The sequence below is a fragment of the Periplaneta americana genome, chromosome 7, assembly GCF_040183065.1.
Source record: "Periplaneta americana isolate PAMFEO1 chromosome 7, P.americana_PAMFEO1_priV1, whole genome shotgun sequence".
Lineage (NCBI taxonomy): Eukaryota > Metazoa > Arthropoda > Insecta > Blattodea > Blattidae > Periplaneta > Periplaneta americana.
Genome location: NC_091123.1, coordinates 91,485,249 through 91,510,996, shown reverse-complemented (window position 1 = coordinate 91,510,996; position 25,748 = coordinate 91,485,249). Strand labels below are relative to the sequence as shown.

The 25,748-nt window shown below is 36.4% G+C and overlaps 1 protein-coding gene across 2 annotated transcripts in view; it reads right to left on the bottom strand.

The window, feature by feature from the left end:
• The window catches only part of LOC138703290 (post-GPI attachment to proteins factor 2-like), a 159,036-nt gene that overhangs the window by 84,150 nt on the left and 49,138 nt on the right, over positions 1 to 25,748 (bottom strand). For both annotated transcript variants that reach the window (XR_011333077.1, XM_069831055.1), the window contains exon 3: positions 4,534 to 4,807. Coding sequence is in view for 1 of the 2 variants with exons in the window: in XM_069831055.1 (XP_069687156.1) it covers positions 4,534 to 4,807 (274 nt within the window). In the remaining variant the exon portion in view is untranslated. The remainder of the gene's footprint in view (positions 1 to 4,533; positions 4,808 to 25,748) is intronic.

Sequence of the window (25,748 nt, the reverse complement as noted above, 5' to 3'; positions counted from 1 at the left end):
AATTATTTAGTATAAAAGTATTGGTCCAAATATAAGCCGCACTTTTTATTCAAATTTCAAACTCAAAAAGTTGGGGTGCGGCTTATTTGCGCGGCCGATAAATTTAAACTTGAAATGTGGCACATGTTGCTACCGGTAATTTTATCATTTTGAAATGGAGCAACAATGCCACGCGCTCGTGTTTGAAATTGTCAGCAGTCGTATGGTATATGACGCAACAATGTACCAGTCTTCATATTACAGTGATCGTACTCTTTTGTATGATAGGACAGATTAAAACAGTTTGTACGTAGCTACGGGTTCAGCCATGAGCGGAAACGTAGAAAGAAAAGCTTCAACAAGCTTGGGAATTCGGCGCAGTAATGACGCTAGTTTCAAACTTGCAGTTATTCGTCATGCTAGGAGTACGTCTAATAGAGAAGCCGGCAAAAAGTTTAGTGTGGATGAGTCTAATGTGCGGCGCTGGATCGCCTCGGAGGATAAACTGAAAAATGCCAATACAACCAGAAAATCTTTCAGAGGACCCAAGGCTGGGAAATACCCTGAACCCTACGTTTGTACGTAGGGTCCTTTCCTTTGTACAAGACAAAAGGAAAGAAGGGATGCCTATCTCTCGACAAGTAATCCAGGTAAAATCGTTGGAAATAGCGAAGACCCTAAACATTCCACAGACAGAATTCCATGGGAGTATAGGTTGGTGCCACAGGTTTATGCATAGAAGTGGCCTTGTTCTCCAACGAAGCACTTCATTAGCACAGAGACTGCCAGAGGATTTTACTGAGAAACTCATTAACTTCCAGAGGCACATCATTGAATTGCGTCAGCGCCACTCTTACCCATTACACCAGATCGGCAATGCCGACGAGACACCTGTATTTTGGGACATGCCGAGCAATATGACAGTTGACAATAAAGAGGCGAAAAGCATATCATTGAGAACAACTGGAAATGAAAAACAAAGAATCACTGTGATGCTGGCGGTTACGGCAGATGGAGGAAAACTGCCTCCGTACGTTATTCTGAAGCGTAAAACTATGCCCAAGGAGAATTTACCTAAGGGATTAGTGATTCGTTGCCAAGAGAAAGGATGGATGACAACCGAATTAATGGTGGACTGGCTAGCTACGGTTTGGAATCGCAGACCGGGTGCGCTGCTCTGTAAGAGGGCTATGTTAGTATTGGATGCCTTTAAAGGTCACCTCACACCCGAAGTAAAGAAGAAAATTACCTGGAGGTATGACATCAAAATTGCAGGTGCTTGATGTCGTCGTGAACAAGCCTTTTAAAGACCATCTCCGAAAACAGTATTCGGATTGGCTTCTAGAAGGGGGTCATGCATTCACTCCATCTGGGAAGATCAAGAAGCCATCTGTCAGCCTTATGTGTGAGTGGATTCTCTCTTCATGGCACGTGATATCACCAGATTCAATCATCAAAGGCTTCAAGAAATGCTGCGTGTCTAATGCTCTGGATGGCAGTGAGGACGACGTACTTTGGGCGGAGAGTGATGAACAAAGTGACAGTGATGAAACAAATACTGGTACCGGTAGTAGTGAAGTCAGCAGTGACATTAGAGAAGACGGTGATTAGTTGTACCGGTATTTTTGGTGATTTACCCACGTAATACCGTAATTGAAGAAAAAGTGTTTAAACAGTGTAAACAGTTTTGTAACTGGATAATGTGACAGGTAAATTTCACTGCACTCAATTTTCCTTTTTTTCTCATTCTGCACTCAATTTTTCTTTTTTTTTTTTTTTTCTCCTTTCCCCCTAAAATTAAGGGTGTGGCTTATACTCGGGTGCGGCTTACACTTGGGCCAATACGGTATTTAATTCTATGTTATTTGTTTAAATTTTTTTAATCACTTACTTTATAAATAGTTTTCTGTAATTCAGGATCCCTGTGGTCATCGATATTCTTCAGCTGATGTCATTGTGATTAAATATATATATATATATATATATATATATATATATATATATATATGCAGTTAAGATACTACTTTCTTTTATTTTGCCATTTCAGTTTGCATGCAATGTTTTATTGTGCCTGTTCATTAATTTGTTATTTATAAAATAAAATTAATGACATGATTTTAGACTGTGTTGTTGTCGTTTAATCAACTATCCAGAGACAGGTCTGAACCTCACAAGTGATCCAACAAGGCACCACTTATGAGGAAACTAAGCCAGGAGATAATGGGGTAAAGTGGCCAGTTCCTTTTCCTCCCTCCATTGTATACATCGCGATTAACTACATATTACACTAATCAGACTTCAGATGCATACAAATAATTATTCTTCCTCTGACACATATCGTCAAATAAGATGTACTGCCTGATAATAGATGTACATATCCGACAGAACCTCAATCAGAGGTTGATCTTAATGAACAATTACATTTATTAAATAGTATCTCGTTCCTTAGACATATTATCCGTAAGTACATTCCATTCCTATATATATATATATATATATATATATATATATATATATACTTACTTACAAATGGCTTTTAAGGAATCCGAAGGTTCATTGCCGCCCTCACAGAAGCCCGCCATCGGTCCCTATCCTGTGCAAGATTAATCCAGTCTTTATTGTAGGGATTCGTAACAAGCTGTTTTTTACGGTGATGGGTTGTTAGCCCTTCGCCCAACCCCCAAGCTGGAGGACCACCCCTTATCGGCTGTCCACGACTGCTTATTCAATATATTCGCAGCTACCCTCCATATCTGGAGGCTGTCTCCTCTATCCGCAACCTGAGGACGCGCCATGCCGTGGTGATAGGGACCCATCATACATGGTATATATATATATATATATATATATATAGCATTGTCCAACATATATATATATAAAGCATTGTCCAACATATATATATATATATATATATATATATATGCTGGACGATGCTATTCAAGTGAAGAGAAAAGAAAAATACGATGAAAGGTTCTAATTCCCCAGTCCATCACTTATTAAGTAAGGTTGTTTTTGTCCCTGCATGTCGAATCGAATTGTATGTCTAACCCCTGAAGGACATCTCTATGAGATGGGACTATACATAGACCCTTCATGTTGGAGATGTCAAAAGGCTGATAAAATAATCTACTACAATTCCTGTGAATGTGAAGGTTTAGCAAACCTCAGAGGTCGCTATTTTGTAAATCAATCAATCAATCAATCAATCAATCAATCAATCTATCTATCAAAGGACATTATGGAGCATGTCGTCTCCATGTCGAATTCACAAAACGCTTCCACTCTGTTCTGTCTTTTGCTAGTTCCTCCCAGTTGGTAATTCCCATTTCCATGCATTCCTTCTGAATCTCATCTTTCCATCTACTTCGACATCTTCCCAGTGGCCTTTTGTTAAAAGTGTTCATATATATTTGTTTTGCGCTGCTGGAGTCATCAATACGTATAACATGTGCTGCCCAATTTAATCTTTTGGTCCACATTACATCTAAAATTGACGATTAATTATAAAGTTTGTGAATATCATTATGATGTCCAATTTTCCACTAGTTTTCAAGTGGGTCAAAAATTGGACCAAAAATTTTCAACACTTTGTTTTCAAAAACCATTAATTTGTGTTTTTCCCTTTTAGTTAAACTCCATGTTTCCAATCTATATAATAGTGCAGGTTGGATTAGTGTTTTGTACAAAATGGTTTTTAAATTTCTGGTTAAAAAACGGGAAGATAATAATTTGTGAACAGCATAAAAAGTTTTATTTGCATTATGTAGTCTGTTAAGTATTCATGTTTTTTGTCATTAGAATTGTCTATCAGAACACCAAGATATTGAAATGGTTGACTGTTTTAAAAGTATAATTTTTTATTTTAAGGCTACTGAGGATCCTTTTTGTTTTAGTGATTACCATTCATTTTGTTTTACTCTCGTTAATATTTAACCCATTAATTCAATAAATAGCTGTCTTATTTCAAGCTCATTTCTTCCTATTAATAATAAATCATCAGCATATACAAAAATGTTATGTTGTCCACCCAGGTTTATTTCAGCTGGTATTAACTCTAACTGTCGTATTATCTTCTCTAATGCTATATTAAATAAGATTGGTGAGAGAGCATCACCATGTTTTAATCATGTTTGATTTACGAATTCTTCTGGAAATCACTTTTCAAAATTAAACAACCTTTCACAAGTCTCCCTTAAGGACGTTATGTCCTCCTTGAAGGAGTGAAAATTGTTGGAAGATTAAAGTAAGGGACAGCACAAACGATCTCGAAGTGCTAGAGTCATTGATTGAACCCCCTGTAAATACCATACCATGCTATACCATTTCTAACCTCCTGTCTATATTTACCTCCCCTACAACTCCTAATGTGCCCATCCTTGACCTAAAGCATCAATGTATATTGTAGCTGCTCTCAAATTATAAATGGATTTCTTGATTAGAAAACCAGTTAAGTTCCAGCCATTCTTACTACCCCTGTCCCATACAATTGTAAAAAATAAATCTAAGAAGCTAAGACAATATCTACAAGTACTGCATACATTTTTGAACACGTACGATAATTTTCCCTGTTAGAGATGTAGGTAACACCACAAAGGGCAGCAATTTCCACAAGGCTCAGCCAATATGCAATATTTAGGAGCCGGTAACCTCTGCTACCAGGATGACTTGGACCTGGAGATTGTGATGACAGCAGAGAATGGTAATAGGTATGATACATAGATGCGATGATGACACGTGGACCAATATGGAATGCTACACACACTCTCCATAGGTAGCGTTGTGGACTTACACCTGTGATTGCACTGATGGAGGGGATGACGTTGTACACCTGAAAAAATGAAAAAAGTATTTTAAATATTTACGTATACTTCTCTGAATTGCAGTAAATTAATTCATTTTTCAACTTTAACAACAGTATCATCATCATCATCATCAATGATGGAGGGGATGATGTACACCTGAAAAAATGAAAAAGTATTTTTAAATAATTAAGTATACTTCTCTGAATTGCAGTAAATTAATTCATTTTTCAACTTTAACAAAAGTATCATCATCATCATCATCAACATTATTGTTATATGTCAAGATACAAATTTCGTCATCTACTAGAGGAAGGCCATTTGTTCCAGGGTTTCTAAAGTGACAAATATTTGATCATATGCATAGTCTTTATTCATTTATTTAATTCATTTATTCATTTACTAGCCATACCCGTGCGCTTCGCTGCACTTATTACAAATAAATATAAAGTAATTAGATAATTAAAATATACATTTGGTCCAGGGAACATACGTGTTTGATAGAAGGATAAATCGTTTAATATGTTAACTAACTGAAATTGTATTTCAATAATTAAAATACTATCATTTTGGTCCAGAGAGCATTCATTTCCTGCAAGTATAATTCCTTTAACATGTTTCTTAATTGTTATTATATGCAAAAAAATTAAAATAGGATCATTTAGTTCAGAGAACATCTGTTTTTGGTACAAGGATAATTCGTTTAACATTTTTCTAAATTAGTCTTGACTGCATCCTTTAATAAATCACTCCAAATTAATGTTAATATAGAGTGGATTGTGTACGAAGACAATTTTTATGTTAACCTCACTGTGCATCTTTTTTTCTTTGTTTATTTATACGCCCTTTAACATCTGTGGTCATGTCGAGTGTTTAAAATGTGTGTATACCAGTAGGCCATTTTTACTCTTGTTGAGTTCATTTTGATTAATGTTCATCATATTGGTAATTGAGGCGGTGATATATCATGGCATGTAAATTTCCAATCTGACATTTGCCTTTATGACTAAGGGAAATCATGAAAAATCCCAGTCAGATTGGTCGGCCACAGAGTTTGAACCCATGACCTCCCAAATGCAAGTCTCAAATTCTACTGTCTGAGTCAACTCGCTCAGTTGTGCTTCATTGTTTATGTAAGTAAAAAAATGAAAATGAATGTAATACAAAAATGTTATTTTAAGAAACACAGGAAACGAATATGGGTAAATTATGAGTGCAGGAACACCATTTCGTGACAATTTTTAAAATAACTCCGTTCCAGTGAGGTCAATGGTAAAATATTTATTTTCACTCCATTTTCACGCTGTATTTTTGGTCCAGTAAAAATACTCATCTTCACGACAAAACTGTTAAAAATACTATTATGTTCCGTGGACAAAAAGAAACTGAAGTTTATAAAATTAGAGTATTTTATGTGGACCAAATAAAGTTTAAATAATCAAGTTATACAATATTTCGACAGAATATCAAGTTTTCTGTGCGTAAAGAATCAGTTAATTATATTCTAAGATTACTTCATATAAACACACCAACATTCTCTTATATTAATATTGATAAACATTTATATTATATTCCCATCATAGTATAGAAAGATATCCGTATAAAAATAGTGTCAAATGAATAATACTCTCAATTTCTTGTGTGCAAGGCCACCTTAAATAGACAGAGTCATTTGTTTTCATTTCATTATAGTCTATTAGTCTGAGGCGATGGTGATAAAACGTATTGTTATTTTAAAACTTTTGTACCTCGTTAAATATCAGTCCTATAAAAATTTTGCATAAAATAAAACTTATCGGAAATCATTTTAAAGAAATTTTTGTTATGCAACATTCTGCATGAAAACTGATAATAAGCGACATATTTCAATTTATTTAATTCAGGCCTCCTTATAACCCCCTTTTAAATAAAAGTATTTTGAGTGCCATATAGCCTAAAATCTAAGTTACAAGAAATTTTCATAGAAATCCGTTCAGCCATTATCGCATGATAAGGCAACAAACATCCAAACAGACGTACAAACAAAAATTTCAAAAATGCGATTTTCGGTCTCAGAATGGTTAATTTATACATGTTAATACCAATTATTTTTATAATAATCCACGGCACTACAGTCCGTGAAGGGCCTAGACCGACCAGCCGGCTGCTGGCCTCACGCCCACATGCCGAAGCAGAGGTGGACGATCATCCAACCAGAATTGAGGTATCATGTGGTTAGTATGATGATCCTCCCAGCCGTTATAGCTGGCTTTCTCTACCGGATTTTGCTACCTATTGTAGCTCCCCAAGTGCATCACGATGCTGGGTGGGCACTGGTCACATACACTGGCCGAAATTTCACGAGAAAATTTCTTCCCCTATGGGACTCGAACCAGCATGCACTGCATGCATTCCAGAGCACAAGTCCTAGCCAGGATATCTTAGACCACGACGCCATGGTGCAGGACCCAATTATTTTTGGAAAAGCGAAAATTACCAGAAAAATTTAGGTTATAGATTTATTTATTTATTTATTTATTCTGGTGTAGTTAAGGCCATCAGGCCCTCTCTTTCACACCATCAGAAATACAAATATAATAATACAAATAAAAAGAAAAATCACACCATAAACAAAGTAAAGTCACACAAAAATATACACAGGTTGCAGTCGCACAAACTTTAGATGAGTGATTAAGTATCATGATTAATTATATCCTAACTAATTAACGAACATAAACAAGAAACTTGCAATTTTAATGTAGAATAAAACACAAATCAACACTTGTAGCAATACCTAAAAACCATTAAATAAAACAAAATTTTCCAATTTAATTTTGATTTGTGATAAAAACCCTCAGTCTCTGACATCAGGGGCCTGTTTCTCAAAACTCATGGACTAGTAATACTAGTCTGTACACTAGTAATATTAGTTTATTGTACAAGTCTGTGTTTCTAGAAACTACAAGGGTAAAGTAGTAGTTACCAGTTCACAGACTAGTAATATTGGTCGATTTCACCAGTTCATCTAGTTGATTACACTAGTATTCAACAGGAATATTCCTACAAGACTCTAAAGACTGATGATTTCTACATTACCAGTTACCAGTGACAAGCTTTCTCAGTTAAAACAAAATATTGTAGTTATTTTCTTTTAATATCTGGTTTGGTGATTCAAAATGAAGAGATGAAGAAGTTGTGAGAAGAGCTAAAACTATATCGAGAAAGAACAATTATTATTCCTTTGCGGGAGCATTGTTTAAATATAATGAACAGTTTAGGTAAAGTACTGAAAGGCTTGAAAAGTTGTTAAATATAGTGGGACCTGCCATAACAAGACAAAAAAATAGAAGTCTTGCATTATCAGCAAAGCTTCAAATACAAATTGCTCTACAAATTGGGATGTTGATTATTTTCCAATGCCGTCTAGTCTTTCTGTCCTAGACCAGCAACACTTGCAGAATTTTTTCCTAATAATATAATATCAATTCATCAACTGCAGTAATTTTTACTGGCTTTCCTCCTCCACTGCCAGTTCTTCTGGCATTGTCAACTTTAGCCTACAAATTAAATATAAAACGACAATAATTTATGAATAGATCAAATATAAAACTGAAAAAAAAAAATTAGCGAATTTTTCATCAAGTCATAAGTGGCATTCATGTCGGCAGTAGACCCACTAGCTACATCATATGTTCATATGACGATACTGTGAACTTTAATTGGTACGTATCAAAATTCTTTCTTAATGTTGGACCAGTAAGTGTCCCTAACGTATGCATAATCTTTGTTCTGAGGTATCAGTTCCATAGCCCCACACATTACAACACTTTTTGTCCATTCGTTTACTTCATAATTTTTTTGTTAACATGCTTGAAAAAGCACCGAATAATAATCCTTTGATTCATTAATCATATTGAGTATAGTTAATTTGCTTTCAACTGATGGAATTTCAACCGAAAAGAGAACTCGAAATCAAAACCAAAACACAAATAACTTAACCTTCTAATATCAAATAACAATACCTACCAAAGGCTATAAACAAATGAACTCAATCAGCTGACTAGTGAAACAGATCATGTGACTACTGAAAAATTGTCACAAGTTACTAGACTGGTAAAATAGTTTGAGAAACAGAATCTACTAGAGCTGGTGAAATATACTCTGGTAACTAGTAACTGGTGAACTACTAAACTAGTATTTTTGAGAAACAGGCCCCTGTAGGTAACGAATTCCAGAGGTGAGGTATTTTTACAGTGTAGGAGGATGAGTATAAAGAAGTTCTGTGTTGAGTGATAGGAAGAAGTGCTTGATGCTGGTTTCAAAGTTGTAAGAAATTGAACGTGCAATAGCAGATAATTCGGAGTATAAATATGCATGATTCTAAATAGAAGAGACAGTGAATGTATTGTTCTTCGTTCCTTCAGACACACCCATGAAAGTGACTGAAAGGAAGGCGTTATATGGTCAAATTTATGAGTAATGCAGATGAATCTTTTGCACACATTATGAACACATTGTAGTCTCTCAGCTAAGAGTGAACTTACATTAGTTAGCAAGGAATCGCAATAATCAAAATGTGGGATTACAAGCGTCTGACTAAGATTCTTTTTTAGACTAAGTGGTAGAAATTCTTTCATATGAAACAAGAAGAAAAAGTAGAGAAAATATTTTTTTGCAAGTGTGTGTTACTTGAGTGTTCCAATTTAGATCACTATCCATAAAAATGCCAAGGCTTTTAACTGTTTCACTGTATTTAACAATAATCTCATCTAATATTATAGTATTACTATAAAGAGTGCTAAGTAGGCGATTATGTCTCATTATGATTGATTGCGATTTCTCTGGATTTAACCTTAATCCAAATTTGTGTGCCCATAGTGAAATCGAATTCAAATCTTTGTTTATTTTATTTACTGCGTCACTAGTCTCGTCAGGATGGATATGAAAATAAATTTGCAAGCTGTCAGCATACATATGGTATCGGCAGTGCTTTATCATTTTAGTCATGTCATTAATATAGATGAAGAGTAAATATCCGAGCACCAATCCTTGTTGAATTCCACACTTCATGACATGCCATTTCGAAGAAAAATCACTTTCAATGACATATTGTTGACGTTCGCGAAGGTAGAATTCAAACCAAGTAACGTAAGTTTCAAAAAGATTCAGATATCTTAATTTAAATAATAGACAGTCCGTGTCTACTATATCAAATGCCTTACTGAAGTCAAGTAATGTCAGTAATGTTAATTTATGTTCATCTGTGGCTTCATGTATACCCTCATTCACTTTTAATAGTGCTGTAGTCGTACTACGTCCATTTCTGAATCCGGATTGGTATTAGTCAAGTAAGGCATGTTCGGTTAGATAGTTCATTAGTTGTTTGTGAACAATACGTTCCAGAGCTTTTGATAGTGCAGGTAGGATACTAATAGGACGAAAATCATTTGCACATAATGGGTTTTAATTTTTTAAATCGGGGATAAAGGCTTCCTTCCAGAAGTTCAGGTAGGTAGAAGTTATGAGCGAGGAGCTGTGTTAGTGTCAGCAGTATTATGTACAATATTTTCTTCAATAATATTATGCTAATATTATCCACACCTTCAGCATTAAAGGTAATACACTTTATTGCCCCTCTTACTTCAGTTTCGTGACATAAGTAAAGAAAAATATTTCTCCATTCGGAATTGGAGTCATTTGTAATTCGTGAATTGTCTGCTCTTTGTCGACCGTATCCAAGATTATTGACTGGACTGATGTAAAATGGTCATATTTCTTTCTTGTCATATTTAAGCATTTTGTATGCAGTGTTTCTGTCCATAATCATACGACATATGTCAGCAGTCATCCATGGTGCTGGTGTGCTTTTTACGCGTTTAGATTTTATAGGAGCATGTTTGTCATATAAGTTTATAACATAATCATTTAAGAATATGTATGGTAAGACTTTCCTGTGTTACATATTACATATTCCAAAGTGATACAGTGTTAAAAGTTGTGTAATCAAGATGTATAATCATTTAGTTTAACAAGTTTCTCGTCAACAGTATGCAAAGTCCATACTGAGTCCTAGGGAATCTTCATTGCATCTTCAAGTAATTGGATTGCATCAACAAGTTTCAAATCACAATACCTTATGAGTTTAGGTGTGGACTTGGAACACTTTAAAGAATATACTAGATAAATACTGTCGTGATAGGAAATTCCCGAAGCCGCACATTGTCCATATGTTTGTACTTTGTCTGCATTTTTCGTAATAATTAAGTCTAACAGGGATTCAGAAGATTGGGTATGGTGGGTGAGTTCAAGGGGAAGGACTGCTAGATCAAGAGCCTGGAACATCTTCAAGAGGTATCTATTTAGTTCGAATTAGAGGCTAACAATTTGTGTTAAGTTACCCATAATTAAGACATGTTAATAATCTGTGATGAATTCCAACAACGATCTCTCGATCTCTGCAATATCGTTAATCTTTGGAGGTTGGTAAATTACACAAATAAGACCTTTCTGAAAGTTTGCATCCTTCTTTGTCATCATTCAGGAAGAAAAACATCACAAATAAATTGCCAGCATTGTGTGTGGCCTTACATAGATCATGATTGTACCATTGTTCAAGAGAATGTCTTCAGTGTCAACAGGCAAAAATTTAAAGAGAGACGAAAAGTCGAATTACTGCATATCCCTCATATGGTCATTTTGAATTTGTTCATATCAACATAATTGGGCCATGTCCAGCATCTAATAGTTGCAAGTACTGTTTAATGATAAATTCACCTCTTGTACCTTAATGTGATGTAACAGCTGAAACTGTAGTGAGGCTTTTTTCAGTTAGTGGATATCAAGATATGGGGTATATTACAACATATTAAAACCCCGTTATGTGCAAATGACTTCCGTCCTATTAGTCCTATATGGTCTATCAAAAGCTTTGTAATATTGTTCACAAACAAACTATCTAACCGAACACACTTTACTTGACGAATATCAATATGGATTCAGAAATGGACATAGTACGACTACAGTACTATTATACGTGAAGCCACAAATGAACATAAATTAACATTACTGACATTACTTGGCTTCAATAAGGCATTTGATACAGTAGACACGGACCTTCTATTATTTAAATTAATATGTCTGAATATTTTTTAAACTTACGTTATTTGGTTTGAATTCTACCTTCACGAATGTCAACAGTTGTCATTGCAAGCGATTATTCTTCAAAATGGCATGTTGTGAAGTATGGAATTCCCGAAGGATCAGTGCTTGGACCTTCACTTTTCATGATTTATATTGTGACTTTTATTAGTAACAACAATGTAATTTATTCGTCACAACAATAATTCCTTTCTACAATTCGCCTTAAACGCTCTCGTCAACAATTGGATTTTCACTCAACACAATATTCGCTATAAAACTCCACCGACGACAATGACAATTTACTTGGACTAGTACGAACAACAATGAACTGTTAATCTTAACTAATATTTACAAAGCACTATTTACAAATCAGAACTATCAGTTCTCAGTTCACAGTTCTTCTATCTCAGTCACTCGAGTTCACAGTATCTCGAACCACAGACCTTCAGAGACAGTTCACTGTACTCGAACTCGGGTCCCTCCAACTGCGGTCCACTGCACTCGAACTGAGGTCCCTCCAACTGCGGTCCACTGCACTCGAACTCAGGCCTTTGGATGCTGACGCAGATGCGGACGCACACTCGAGTCGAACTCCGGCACACAAGTCTGGCTTGCTTGCTCTGGCTTAGTCACTGGCTGATTAATCAACTGAAAAACTCTAAAACTGCTGTCGTTCCTTTGCGACCGTAATTTATAACCACAGCGACGTAGCCTCGAAAATTCGCGAGTCTTCCACTTCGACGGATTTCTGGAATAGTCGGGAAGGTCGTTCCACATTCACTGCGTTAAGTAGCAGCTGCGCGCGCAGCCTCCCCTCACGTGTAGGCCCCTTTCCCCTTTCCCCGTGAAGCCCGCGCAATATGCTCTCTCGCGGGACGCTGGTCGTGAGTTCGAATCTCACGTCGCTGTCACAATATTAATAACTTGACTAAAATGATAAAGCACTGTAGATACCATATATATATATATATGCTGATGACTTTCAAATTTATTTGTATTTCCATTCTGATAAAACTAGTGATGCAGGAACCAAGATAAACACATTGTGGGTAGAGACCGATCACAATCTCGTGGCACCAACATGCGCGAACTTCTTTCTGAGGCTTCGTAGTGGGGGGTTCTGTGTGTGCAGGCGACTGCTTACTCATAGAGCATACTGTTCAAACAGCCCACGAGCAAAACTTTTGGGTGAGTCTATGTAAGTGGATGCCAATTCGTCTTTCGCGCAGGTGCCACGTGTTTGTGATCGGGCTCTACACAAATTAGCATTAAGGTTAAATCCAGAAAAATTGCAAGCAATCATAATGAGAGACAATCGTCTATGTACCACTTTTGACAGTAGTACTATACCGCATATAAAATTATATGGAATTACTGTTGAATACAATGAAATAGTTAACAACGTTGGTATTTTTTATAAGGGATGAAGTAGGCCACCTCCACCTGATGTCCTCTGGACTGGTGCACATCTCCACATCAGACAAAACTGTATATATTCTATGCAGAAATAAGTCTTGTAATGAAACATTCCAGAGTAAAAGCCTCACATTCGGATCTTCAGGTGGAGATCACTACAAGAAACGTTTCTCAAACCTCCAGTATGATGAAAATGTTGCAGTGGAATGCAGGTGGACTCACGCTAGCAAAGAAAAGTGAACTCAACAAACTAGTCAACGATAAAGATAATGATCTGTTCATAATACAAGAAGTTAATCTGACAGCAGAACAACTTAAATATTTTGTGATCTGTAATTACACAACCCAGATAATACCTGAACGACATCAATTGCAAGCGGAATTCTCACTGGTACTAAGAAAAATCTCACATCGAAATTCCAAATTATACAAGAGATGAATGATGAAGACAAATTTGAGGTTGTTAAGGTTGATCTGTGGAAAGATAACCAACACTTCAAAGCCTACAGGTGCTACAGTATAACCCTCCTACCAACATCCCGAACCTGCACGCAATTAGCATACAACTAAGACCATTCTCAAAGGAGATTTCAACTCCCATTCATCATTGTGGGAATATACTGATACTAATCCTGCAGATAAAATCGTTGAAGACTTCCTAAATTCTAATTCATACTTAACTTACAAATGGCTTTTATAGAACCTGGAGGTTCAATCCCGCCCTCACATAAGCCCACCATCGGTCCCTATCCTGAATAAGATTAATCCAGTCCCTATCACCATATCTCACCCCCCCCCCCCCTCAAATTCATTTTAATATTATCCTCTCATCTAAATCTTGGTCTCCCAACTAACACTCTATATGCATTTCTGTATTAAATTCTAAACCATTCGAACTTAATATTCAATAAAAATAATCCTCCAACATTCGTGCACACTATCCACACTCTACACAAACCCCGATCTTCTATTCATCTCATCAGACTTGAAAAAAAGACAACTAGATATGTTATTGGCGATCCTGGTTCAGGACATAGAGCTATTGTTGCTGTCATTCAATTCTCCTCACCAAGTACAATTACAGGCTCTCTTGAAATTTCAAAAAAGCACATTGGACTAAATACACACAAATAGTTGAAGAAGCTGCATATATAATGAAACAGAACATTAAGACTGCTTGAGCTCCATAAAAAGTTCTGCAAAGCAATAATAAATTCTGCAAAAAGTGGATACCAAAGGGGAAAATAAAAAAAAATATAGGACTTTCTGGTTCAAGAAACTCTCCATTCTAAAAAGAGAATGTAACACTGCCAGGAGGAAAGCTGAAAGATACAAACAACTTCAAGACACTCGAGAATGGAGGAAAAGAGCAGCATTACTCAAGAAAGAAATCATTACTGCTAAAAGAAGTGCATTTCAGGAGTTCATAGAATAGTAGAACCTCTATTAACCGTGGTAATGAAAGGGGTGGGTAAAACAATTAATCGAAAAAATTGGATAATTCGTAGCATAAAAGATTTTCGTAAATTTAGTGAATACTGTACTGTTTACACTTTCGTAATTTCCTCCATGGTCTTGTATTGAACACGTAATGTAGTGGATCAGAAGGTCACTGATGTAAATCTGGTTATTAACAACGAGTTTTTAAGGGCCAAGGAAACTCCTTGTAATGACTGTCTGTGGAAAGATAGAAATAGTGGAGGTCACGTGTTGTAGATTTACAGCCCAGTTACTTTATGGTGACAGCTCATCGACGCGAGAGAGGAGAAAGTTCGGCTGTGGGAGGGAGACCGATCCGAGACAGAGCGAATGGAGGGAGGGAAATACAGTCATATTAGAAATGAAGTCTCACGTTGCTCTCCCGCACATTGCGGCGTCTGCATAATTTTGAGGTCCTGTCACTGTGTTCACTTCATACTCCGGAACAATAGTCACTAATAAACACTAAAGAAGTAAACTAATATGGAAATACAATGAGCAGCAGTTCGGAACAATAATAATCACTAAAGAAATAAACTAACATGGAAATACAATGAGCAGCAGTTCGGAACAATAGTCACTAATAAACACTAAAGTAGTAAACTAATAGAAATACAATGAGCAGGAGTTCGCAACAATAATAAACACTAAAGATGTAAACTAATGTGGAAATACAATGAGCAGCAGTTCGGAACAATAGTCACTAATAAACACTAAAGTAGTAAACTAATAGAAATACAATGAGCAGGAGTTCGCAACAATAATAAACACTAAAGATGTAAACTAATGTGGAAATACAATGAGCAGCAGTTCGGAACAATAGTCACTAATAAACACTAATGTGGAAATACAATGAGCAGCAATCGAATCATTATATTTAACAGTTAATCACTAATTAACAATGAAATATACTCATGCAGAAATACCGGTAATGTTCATCAGTGCTTCACTGTTACCTTTCCCATCATCATCATCATCATCATCATCATCATCATCATCATCATCATCATCCATGTAAAGGATGGAGCGGCCTTCTTCTCTGTACTTCTTTATTTTCCTCAAATACTGCAAACTTTTGGCCCTAATGCTGTGATGCTCCATCACAATTTGGCGATTATTTTGTGTTTTTTTTTTTCCAATGAAATCCTAATTTCAAAATAACTTTCCTTAAAGTCGGGATACCTCCCTGAAAGCCGATAGTTTTTCAATTTCAATAATACATATTTTTTTAAGTGTGGATCACTATTTCTGTGAAATATAGAACTCGTGCTTTGGTTTGTCTTATGACTTGATTTTGGCGCCGATTATCAATGTCTTTACTCTCCCTTATTATTTGGCTAACACAGCTCTCAGACACAGCGGTAAACTCTGCTACAAGTTTTCCAACATTTGTTACGTTTTTTCTTCCGATGCTATCTTCATAAAGTGCTACACGTTGCTCACGACTTCTCGCGACTGCAAATGCAATACCCGACCTTTCATTTTGCTTCTAACAGGCAGCATTTTCACGAACAGAAAATAGCAGTGAATCTAGACAATAAATACTACATACTAAACAATACAAAACAGAAGCACTACAACTATTTAAGTAACTAAATGAAATGTACGTAACAAACACACTAAATTGGAATAAAGATAGTGGTGGTGTAGTAAGGCCGGGTGCACACAAAATCAGATGCGGCATGGCGCGACGCGACATTTTGTCTCGTGGTACTCGTCTCCCATTGATTTCTTAAGATGTGGTGCACACAGAATCAGACGCGGCGCGACGGTCGCGAGCAGACACAAGGCGACACGAAGAGACAACATCGAATGACTGCTTGAAGTTCGTCGCGAGGAGACAGTCTGACAGCTGCAGTGTACTGCGCATGCGTTAGTAGTGGCTATGATTGCACGCTTTCATTATCTACAAAAAATACTATTGTTATGTAGTGCACATTATTCATAATGGAGCTTGATGGGGATAAATTAGTTGATTTAGTACAGGAAAGATACGTTCTGTACAATCTTTGAAACAATATCACGAGAATAATGTGGTTTCTGAAAATATGTGAAAAATTGAAAATGAGATGAAAGCACCAGGTGAATAATAATTTATAATAATAACACTGTGTAACAAATGTTAACATTTTTTTTTGCGCTAGGCATGTGATATATGTTTTCTATATACTTTGAGCCTCCTGAATACGAATATGACAATAAAAACAGTTGTTGGTTACGGTTTTTGAGAAATTTTGGAATTTATATCTATTCAAAATATTGTTTTATATAATGACAATAAGGCTAAATATTCACTGTTCAGAAGATTACACCTTTCTTTTTCTGCATTTTCTTTTACACTGGGCATCAGGTGCATCACGAGCTAAAGTCCAACAATAGTCTGCTACCATATTGGTACTCCATTGTCCTTGGTATCTTTTTTTTCCATAGTTGAAATTTCTTGATGGAAGCGCTCATCATGCTCATAACTGAAATCGCACAATTCTCGGGAAAAAAAGTCAAGATGTGAGTGAAGGAAGTGAATTTTTAGGGAAATTTTACAACCCCTAGTTTAACACGCCAACAGTACATTTTTCACTAGTTCTTCATAGTTCTCACTTCTACAGTTATCCAGAAAATTAATTCAACCTCCTTGAATGCTATCCAGACGGCTGTCTCTTTTCCTTCCAGCAAAGATTCGAAGTGATTGTCCTTCATTATTTCTCTAATTTGTGGTCCACTGAGAACTCCCTCTTTTATTTTTGAATCATTAATAGCAGGAAATGTTAAGGAATGCGCACTGGTCCAAGTCCTCATGGGGGAAGAAATTTTCTCATGAAATTTCGGCCAGTGTATGTGACCGGTATCACCTAGCATCATGATGCACTTGGGGAGCTACGATAGACTGCAAAAGCCAGATATAACGACTGGGGGGATAATCGTGCTAACCACACGATACCTCCATTCTAGTTGGATGATCGTCCACCTCTGTTTTGGCATGTGGACGTGAGGCCAGCAGCCGGCTGGTCGGTCTGGGCTCTTCACGGGGTGTAGCGCCACGGATTATTAATAGCAGGAAATTTTTCCTGGATATTTTTAAATGCTTCAGTTTTATAATTTATCCCTTTAACAAAATTCTTCATTAACCCTAACTTGTGTAAAATGGGTAAAATTACTTCGCTTTGAGGTACAAGGGGTTGATGTATAATATTTTTCTTCCTTGGCTCTAGTGATTGTCGTTTTATTTTATTTAATTTTATTTCGGTGCTGGACCCCGGACTCATTTCACCAGCATTATCACCTTCATTTCATTCAGACGCTACATAACCTAGATGTTGAAAAGCATCGTAAAATAACTCAATAAAATAAAAATAAAATATCTCGAGTGCGACTGTCCAATTCGTACAGAAAGCAGCAAAATTTTGTGTAGCCTAATTGCATTCCAAAAAGCAATGCTACAACCTTCAAATCCGCACATATAAACCATTCATACTTTGAATATTATCATTAAATCACACTTTAAAGAAATACACGTCTTACACAGAATACTAACACCACGGAAATCTCCTGGTAAACTGAAGCGATTTCATATGGCGAACCTGTTTCTCCCCCTCCAAATGGAACCGAAAAGGGCAATAAAACAATTTACGCTCTAGAAGTGATTTTGACATGGTGATATATTGCAAAATATAAACTACAGTAATGTAATTAAAGCTCACAGTGAAAGAAATGCACATCTCAAGTAAAATCAGGTACACTCAAGTGAATTCATACCGCAAACCTGTTTCACTCCCTCGAAATAGACTCATAGAAGGGTGCTTCTAACATGGTGCCCTACTTATACTAATATTGTTTTCACATAATGGGTCTTCACATTTGTAAAACAAAATAGTTACACACGAAATACGGTGATTTTTTAAATAAAATGCATAGAAAATTAATTATATTGTACATCTCGAAAACCCAAAGTGATGGAACATTTTGCTTGTTATTTATTAATTCAGGAGGTCGAAATTAGTAAGAATTTGTTAGTTTCATGTCTGGCGCAAAATGACTGTTCACCAGTGTAATTTGTAGTAAGCCTAATTCTCTGCTCTATACTATCACTCATTATTGATTTAATAAATTATTTTTCTTTATTGTGAGTCGTGAAGTAGTCATAAACATAAAAAATGACGTTTGTGCAGTACATTTTAATTTTAAGACTCTTTCAATCGTATAGAATTTTAGGAGCTTGCGTCCTTAGGAAATAATAAGCAAATACAATAGAATTTTTCATATAGACAGTCCTCTATTATTGACGCCATTTTCTAGCCTAGGCTAGTTTTCCAAACCCACACAGCCAGCAAATCAGTTGTCTGATTCTGTGTGCACCCGGCCTAAGTCCTTAGCGCGACTGTACGCCCACACTAACGCTCCCGAGATGTGACTGGTAACGCAGCCAGGGGAAGACTAAAATAAACACCCCTTCGAACAAACAGTGAACTCGCCCAAACCACTGCGTCCCCAGGCCAGAGCTGTCACCATGAAGTAACTGGCCTGTACATACTTTACACACCTTATCCTTGATTTTATTAAATTGCACACAGTTGTGACTCCAATCTCATATTCTGAGATGAGTCACAGTTTCTCGTCCCCTTAATCACTCAGTTATTTACACTTTTCTTTTATAGGCTACTTGGCAAAACATCATTTCTTTCGATACCTGTGGAAGATATTTTATATAGAAGTTATACAGTATGACAACTCGAACAATAGACCATACTGGTTAAAGTTTTGTAATAGCCCTGTACAGAAAAAATTACGTACTTCATATATTCATGTAGAAAAAACCAAGAGAAAGACAGATAATCTGCCAATCAGTTAGTAGGGTCATGAATAATCGGGGTTCTACTGTATGGACTATAGAAAAGATGGTTGTAAAGCTTATAAATTTGTTAAAAAACATTAAGACTTCAAATGATATCAGAACAGAACTCATAACACATAATGGGACGACATTTACTGTACATCTCATAAATCTATAGCTACAATATTCAACAAGTTATATACAGACACACAATTCCGAAAGAAGTCAAGAGACAGCAAAAATCTATGGTAAAAAGCATAAAAAATAGCATGAAAGAATGTGAACCAGACAACCAAAATATATTTACTGAATCCTTCTAGACAGAGGAATTAGTCTCCGTTCTCAAATACCTCCAAAACAAAAAATCACCTGGGCCCGACGGAATCCACTCAGAATTCCTCAAGAATCTAAGTACCGTATTTACTCGCGTAATTCACGCCATCGCATATTTCACGCACCCAAATTATTTACTATATAATTTAATAAATTAATTTCCTCGTATATTTCACGCATTTAATATTCGTGAAATACTGTAACAAGTACATACTGAAACTTGAAGTAATGAGGTGTGTTATGTTGAGGAGCCCTGAATGTACGGTATCTTAAATACCGTAACGAGAGAGTGCATAGCGGTATTTGGGACCGGACAGCTACCTGTTACAGGCGCACCCTTCTCGTCTATGAAAGTCCTTTAAAAATACCGGTATAGGGTATTGACCTCCCCCTACCATTTGAATGGGGGTGGTTTGAAAGCTTTGTGTTGGATAGCATCAGTTGAGTTTGAGACTCGAAAAGGGAAACCTGTCAAAAGCTGTCTGTAAGTTTTAACAATGAATGGTAAATCCCGATATTCGAGTCATACTGCGTCCTTCAAATTAAAAGTTATTGCGTATGCAGAAACACATGGCAACAGAGCAGCTGGACGTGAATTCACAGTTCCAGAATTTAATATTCGCTACTGGAGGAAACAAAAACAAGCTCTTCAAGAAACAAATGCATCAAGGAAAGCATTTCGTGGGCCAAAAAGTGGAAAATTCCCTGATCTTGAAGACAAGTTACTAGGATATGTAAGGGAACTGCGTAGTTTTGTCATTTTTACCCTTAAAAATACCAGCTTGTGAAATTCCTCGCTTAATTCACGCACCCTTAATTTATATATAGAAATTGCGGGAAAAAAAGTGCGTGAAATATTCGAGTAAATACGGTACCAATGGCAAAATGCTCCTGCTTCGACTGTACAAATTATCTTGGACAAACACAATGCTTTCGCAGTGGAAAAGGCCATAATACTACCGATACTGAAGAAAGGTAAACCACCAAATGAGATAGCAGCTACTGGCTGATTTCACTAATGAGCATAGTTGTGAAGGTCATGAAATGTATGGTATCTAGAAGACTGACTTGATATTTAGAATTTAATAATCTTCTCACAAGAGAACAATCTGGCTTCAAGGAAAACTATTCAAGTAATCACCATTAGTCAAGACATTAAGGAATCCTTCAGCAGACAAGAAGATACAGCTGCAGTATTTGTTGATTTTCAAAGTGCCTACGACTGTTTGGAGATGCAAGCTGCTAGTAAAACTACAGAAACTGGAAATTAATAACATGCTGAAATGGATTATAAGATTTTATAATACAACAATTTTGTGCTACTAGATATCAACAAATCCTTTCTACATACAAACAAAGTCATATTGGTATACTACAGAACTAGGTACTAAGTACAACATTGTTCAACATCTATGTACATAAATGATCTGCCTGAAATTCTGAACACATCAATACTGAAAACAGTCCTCTTTGCAGATGACCTGGTATTGTAGATTCTAAACTTAAAAGAGATATAACAAACTCCAGAATATCAAGCAGGAAGCACTGAACAAGCTACACGAATAGAGCACTGATAACCTCATGCCATAAACACTTAAAAAACCAATTACTAGATTTTTTCCCTTGGGTGGGAGGAAAGGAACATAGGTCCAAGAAGTACTTTGTGATACACAAGGATGGGAAAAAAGCCACAGTATCTACTGCATTTCTTCCCACTACTACTCTCTGTTCTTCTGATTCCTAGAGTTGAGCCTTAAGCAGTAAGAAAATTATTTCTAACAATACTTACATTACAAATAATCAGCACTCAGTTGTCACTACAAGAAGTGAATGATATGTTAGATTCCTTGAAATGTTTTAATGGGCTATACTTTCTTTATTTTATGTTGAAACAGTGTTTGTGGAAATGTAATCGGAAAATACAGTGAATAATTTCAAGAGAAAAATTGTTCTCGGTCTGCTCTACCAACTGAGCTACCCAGAAACTGTACCCGACAATGGCTCAATTTTTCCCTTTATATTCACATACCTCAAGTGGGGTGACAAAATATCAAAGCCCAACATTGAGTGCACACAAATTCTGTGACACTTGAATTGTGGTTTTCTGTTAACGAACAGTGACATTTATTATGCAAATCTGGCTTTCAGGTATAGCTCCCTGTGAAGCTGACTTGAATAATTCCAAGGAAAAACTTGTTCTGGGGCCGGTATTGAAGTAGTAGTAATAAAAACAAAACAAGAACTCTACATTCAATACTGAACATAACTTGCCATTGGAAATTAACTAAAACTTTACTCCAGGGATCAGCAAAAATGTAATCATGATCATCAGCAATAGTGACGTCATAGGGGCAGCACTGTAAACTGTCTTTGCTTCACCTCCTCCCTTCCATCAAACTCTCCTACAACTCCAGTACACAAAAAACTATCAGTGGCGGGTTTGCTTCTTTCTCAAAACCTTCACGTCTGTCCGGAAACGTGCGTTTAAGGAAGAATGGAAGGAACAGTATTTGTTATGCACATGGTGACAATGTAGACGCCTCTTGTGTTTCAAAATTCTAATAGGCACTTATAAATCAGACATCGTGCGACATTAAGACACATGTCATAATGATTATCATGAAATCATAAGTAAGCATGAACATATCCAATGTAATTGTAAATGGAAATGTATACAGTATAAAATAAGGGTAAAAATAATTTTCTTTTCATAGGGCTGGAGGTGCGAAGCAATTAGAACATAAAAAAAACTAAATTCAAATAATAAGTTATGGTACTAAAATATGATGAGACAAGATATGAGTCAAAGGGAACTCCATGCGAGTTACGTTATTGCTTTGGAAATCGCAAAATCATTGAAGTGCTATAATGAGGAAGAGTTCATTAAAACATGTCTGAATGAGGTTGCTAACATTATTTTGTCCCAAATAATCTGATGTTTTTAACAGTATGAAATTATCCACACAGACAATACAGAGAAGAATAAGGGATATTGAAACACTAGCTGAACGAGAAATTAAATCAATTGATGCATCAATCTGTGGTCTATTCCCTTGCTTGGATGGAAACACAGATATATACACAGTAGAATTGGAAACGTTCACCTGCGGAGTTTCAAAAATCTCTCTGTATAATAATATTTGCTCGATGTCATTGCACTTAAAGAAAATACTACAGGAGAATTATTTCAAGCATAAAAAATGTGTAGGAGAAAACAATCTCAATATAAAAGCAGCTCGTATCTAATGTAACAGACAGGGCTCAAAATATAACTTTAAAAATCTAAATAAAGCTCGTGACTAACAGACGAAAATTTACGAGTTGTATTAAGAGTAACAAATTGTGACGTCTTTTCCGAGATTATTGTGGCACAGCAAAAATTAAGGTGAAATAAAATACAATTTGTCCACCTATAAATTATTATTGTGTAGTCTATGCCAGATGCTTGCACTGACAGTTCGCCACTGGGATCCAAATGGAGTGTTCTATACGTCTCAATTGATATTACATCATATGTATTGTAGCTTGTGTGCAGTGATATCATGAGTGCAAATTTTCCGATGGTTGCTTTATTCTGTTGGAAACACTTTTGGTATCTTATATAGGCTAATACAATGAAAATTGAAATTCTTATAGGATTCAGTTGAGGCAAATAGAGATAATTATTTCAATGAGACAGGAAGCAAATCGTACACTTAGAAAAAAAAAGAGAGACTACTTGAAGGAAAAACTGAATGAGGTAGAAACAAATACTGTAGTAAGAATAATAATATTAGAGACATATAGGAGGGCATAAAGGAATAAAGGAATTTAAGAACGGATATCAGGCAAGGGTAAGTGTGATCAAGGATGAGAATGGTGACTTGCTTGCAGACTCTCATTCAATCCTGAACAGATGGAAAAACTATTTTGGGCAACTACTAAATCCAAAGGCCAAATAGAAATAATCGGGATGAAATTCAAATACAAACTGCTGAGCTATTTATATCTGAACTCACACTTTCTGAAGTCAAAATTGTTACAGAAAAGCTGAAAAAGTACAAGTCTCCAGGTATCGATCAAATTCCAGCAAAATTAATACAAGAGGGTGGAATCTAGCGAAATTTATGAGCTTGTACTTACTATTTAGAAAAGGAAATTGTACCTGACCAATGGAAGGAGTTCATAATTGTACCTATCTTTATGAAGGGAGACAAGACTAACTGTTGTAACTTTCGAGGAATATCACTTTTGTTGACGTACAAAATTTTGTTCAATATTCTTTTGAGAAGATTAACTTCTTATGTAGATGAAATTATTGGGGATCATCAGTGTGGCTTTAGGTGTAATAGATCGACTACTGACCAGGTTTATTGTATTCAACAGCTATTGGAGAAAAAATGGGAGTGTAAGGGCACAGCATATCAGTTATTCATAGATTTCAAAAAGGCATATGATTCGGTTAAGAGACAAGTTTTATATAATATTCTTATTGAATTTGGTATTCCCAAGAAACTAGATCGATCAATTAAAATGTGTCTCAGTGAAACTTACAGCAGAGTCCGTATAGGTCAGTTTCTGTCAGATGCCTTTCCAATTCACTGTGGGCTACAGCAAGGAGATACACTATCTCCTTTGCTTTTTAACTTTGCTCTAGAGTATGCCATTAGAAAAGTCCAGGATAACAGAGAGGGTTTGGAATTGATGCTGCTTGTCTATGAGGATGAAGTGAATATGTTAGGAGAAAATCCACAAACGATTAGGGAAAATAGGATGCGTATTTTCCGGTCTAGAGGACCGTGGTCTGTCAGTGTTACAACCAAATGTTTCGTCCACTATTCCGGTGGACATCTTCAGTGGCGTGGTACTACAACAACACGTGGAGACAATTTTCACTCCTACTAGGCAGACTCGTAACTGCTTGCGGTCTGTCAAGGGCAAACGTGACCGACTTTCATCAGCTGGAGTATACAGAATCCCGTGTTCCTGTGGGTCAGTGTGCATAGGTACAACACAGCATAGCTTCAAGACCCGAATCACCAAGAATAGAAGGAACTGCCATCTAAGTTACGTGGACAAGTTCGCCGTAGCCAAGCATGCTTTTAATGATGGGGATCACAACATCAGATTCCAGGACACCGACATACTAAGCAGTATGCCACACTTCTATGCCAGGTTACATCGGGAAGCTATTGAAATTCAGAAACACAAAAACAACTTTAACCGTAAGGAGGAAGGACTCAAGGTCAACAAAGCTTGGTATCCGGCCCTCAGAAGCACACACATCAAACCCTTTCTCCGACAAATAAACACTATGACAAACAATCAGAACACCGAAGCCACTAGTGCAGACTGCGGCGACAACGACAAGCAACAACAGTCCCACACCTTAAATATCGACGTGCTACCAGTCTCAATGCCAGCTCCTGATACACACAGCAGATCTCTCCGCATACATGTACCACGCCACTGAAGATGTCCACCGGAGTAGTGGACGAAAAGTTTGGTTGTAACACCGACAGACCACGGTCCTCTAGCCCAGAAAATACACATCCTATCAATGCTCGCTATGAAAGCCTACATTCCAAGATTAGGGAAAACACGAGAATTTTACTTGAAGCAAGTAAAGTAGGTTTGGAAGTAAATCCCGAAAAGACAAAGCATATGATTATGTCTCATGACCAGAATACTGTACGAAATGGAAATATAAAAATTGGAAATTTATCCTTTGAAGAGGTGGAAAAATTCAAGTATCTTGGAGCAACAGTAACAAATATAAATGATACTTGGAAGGAAATTAAACGCAGAATAAATCT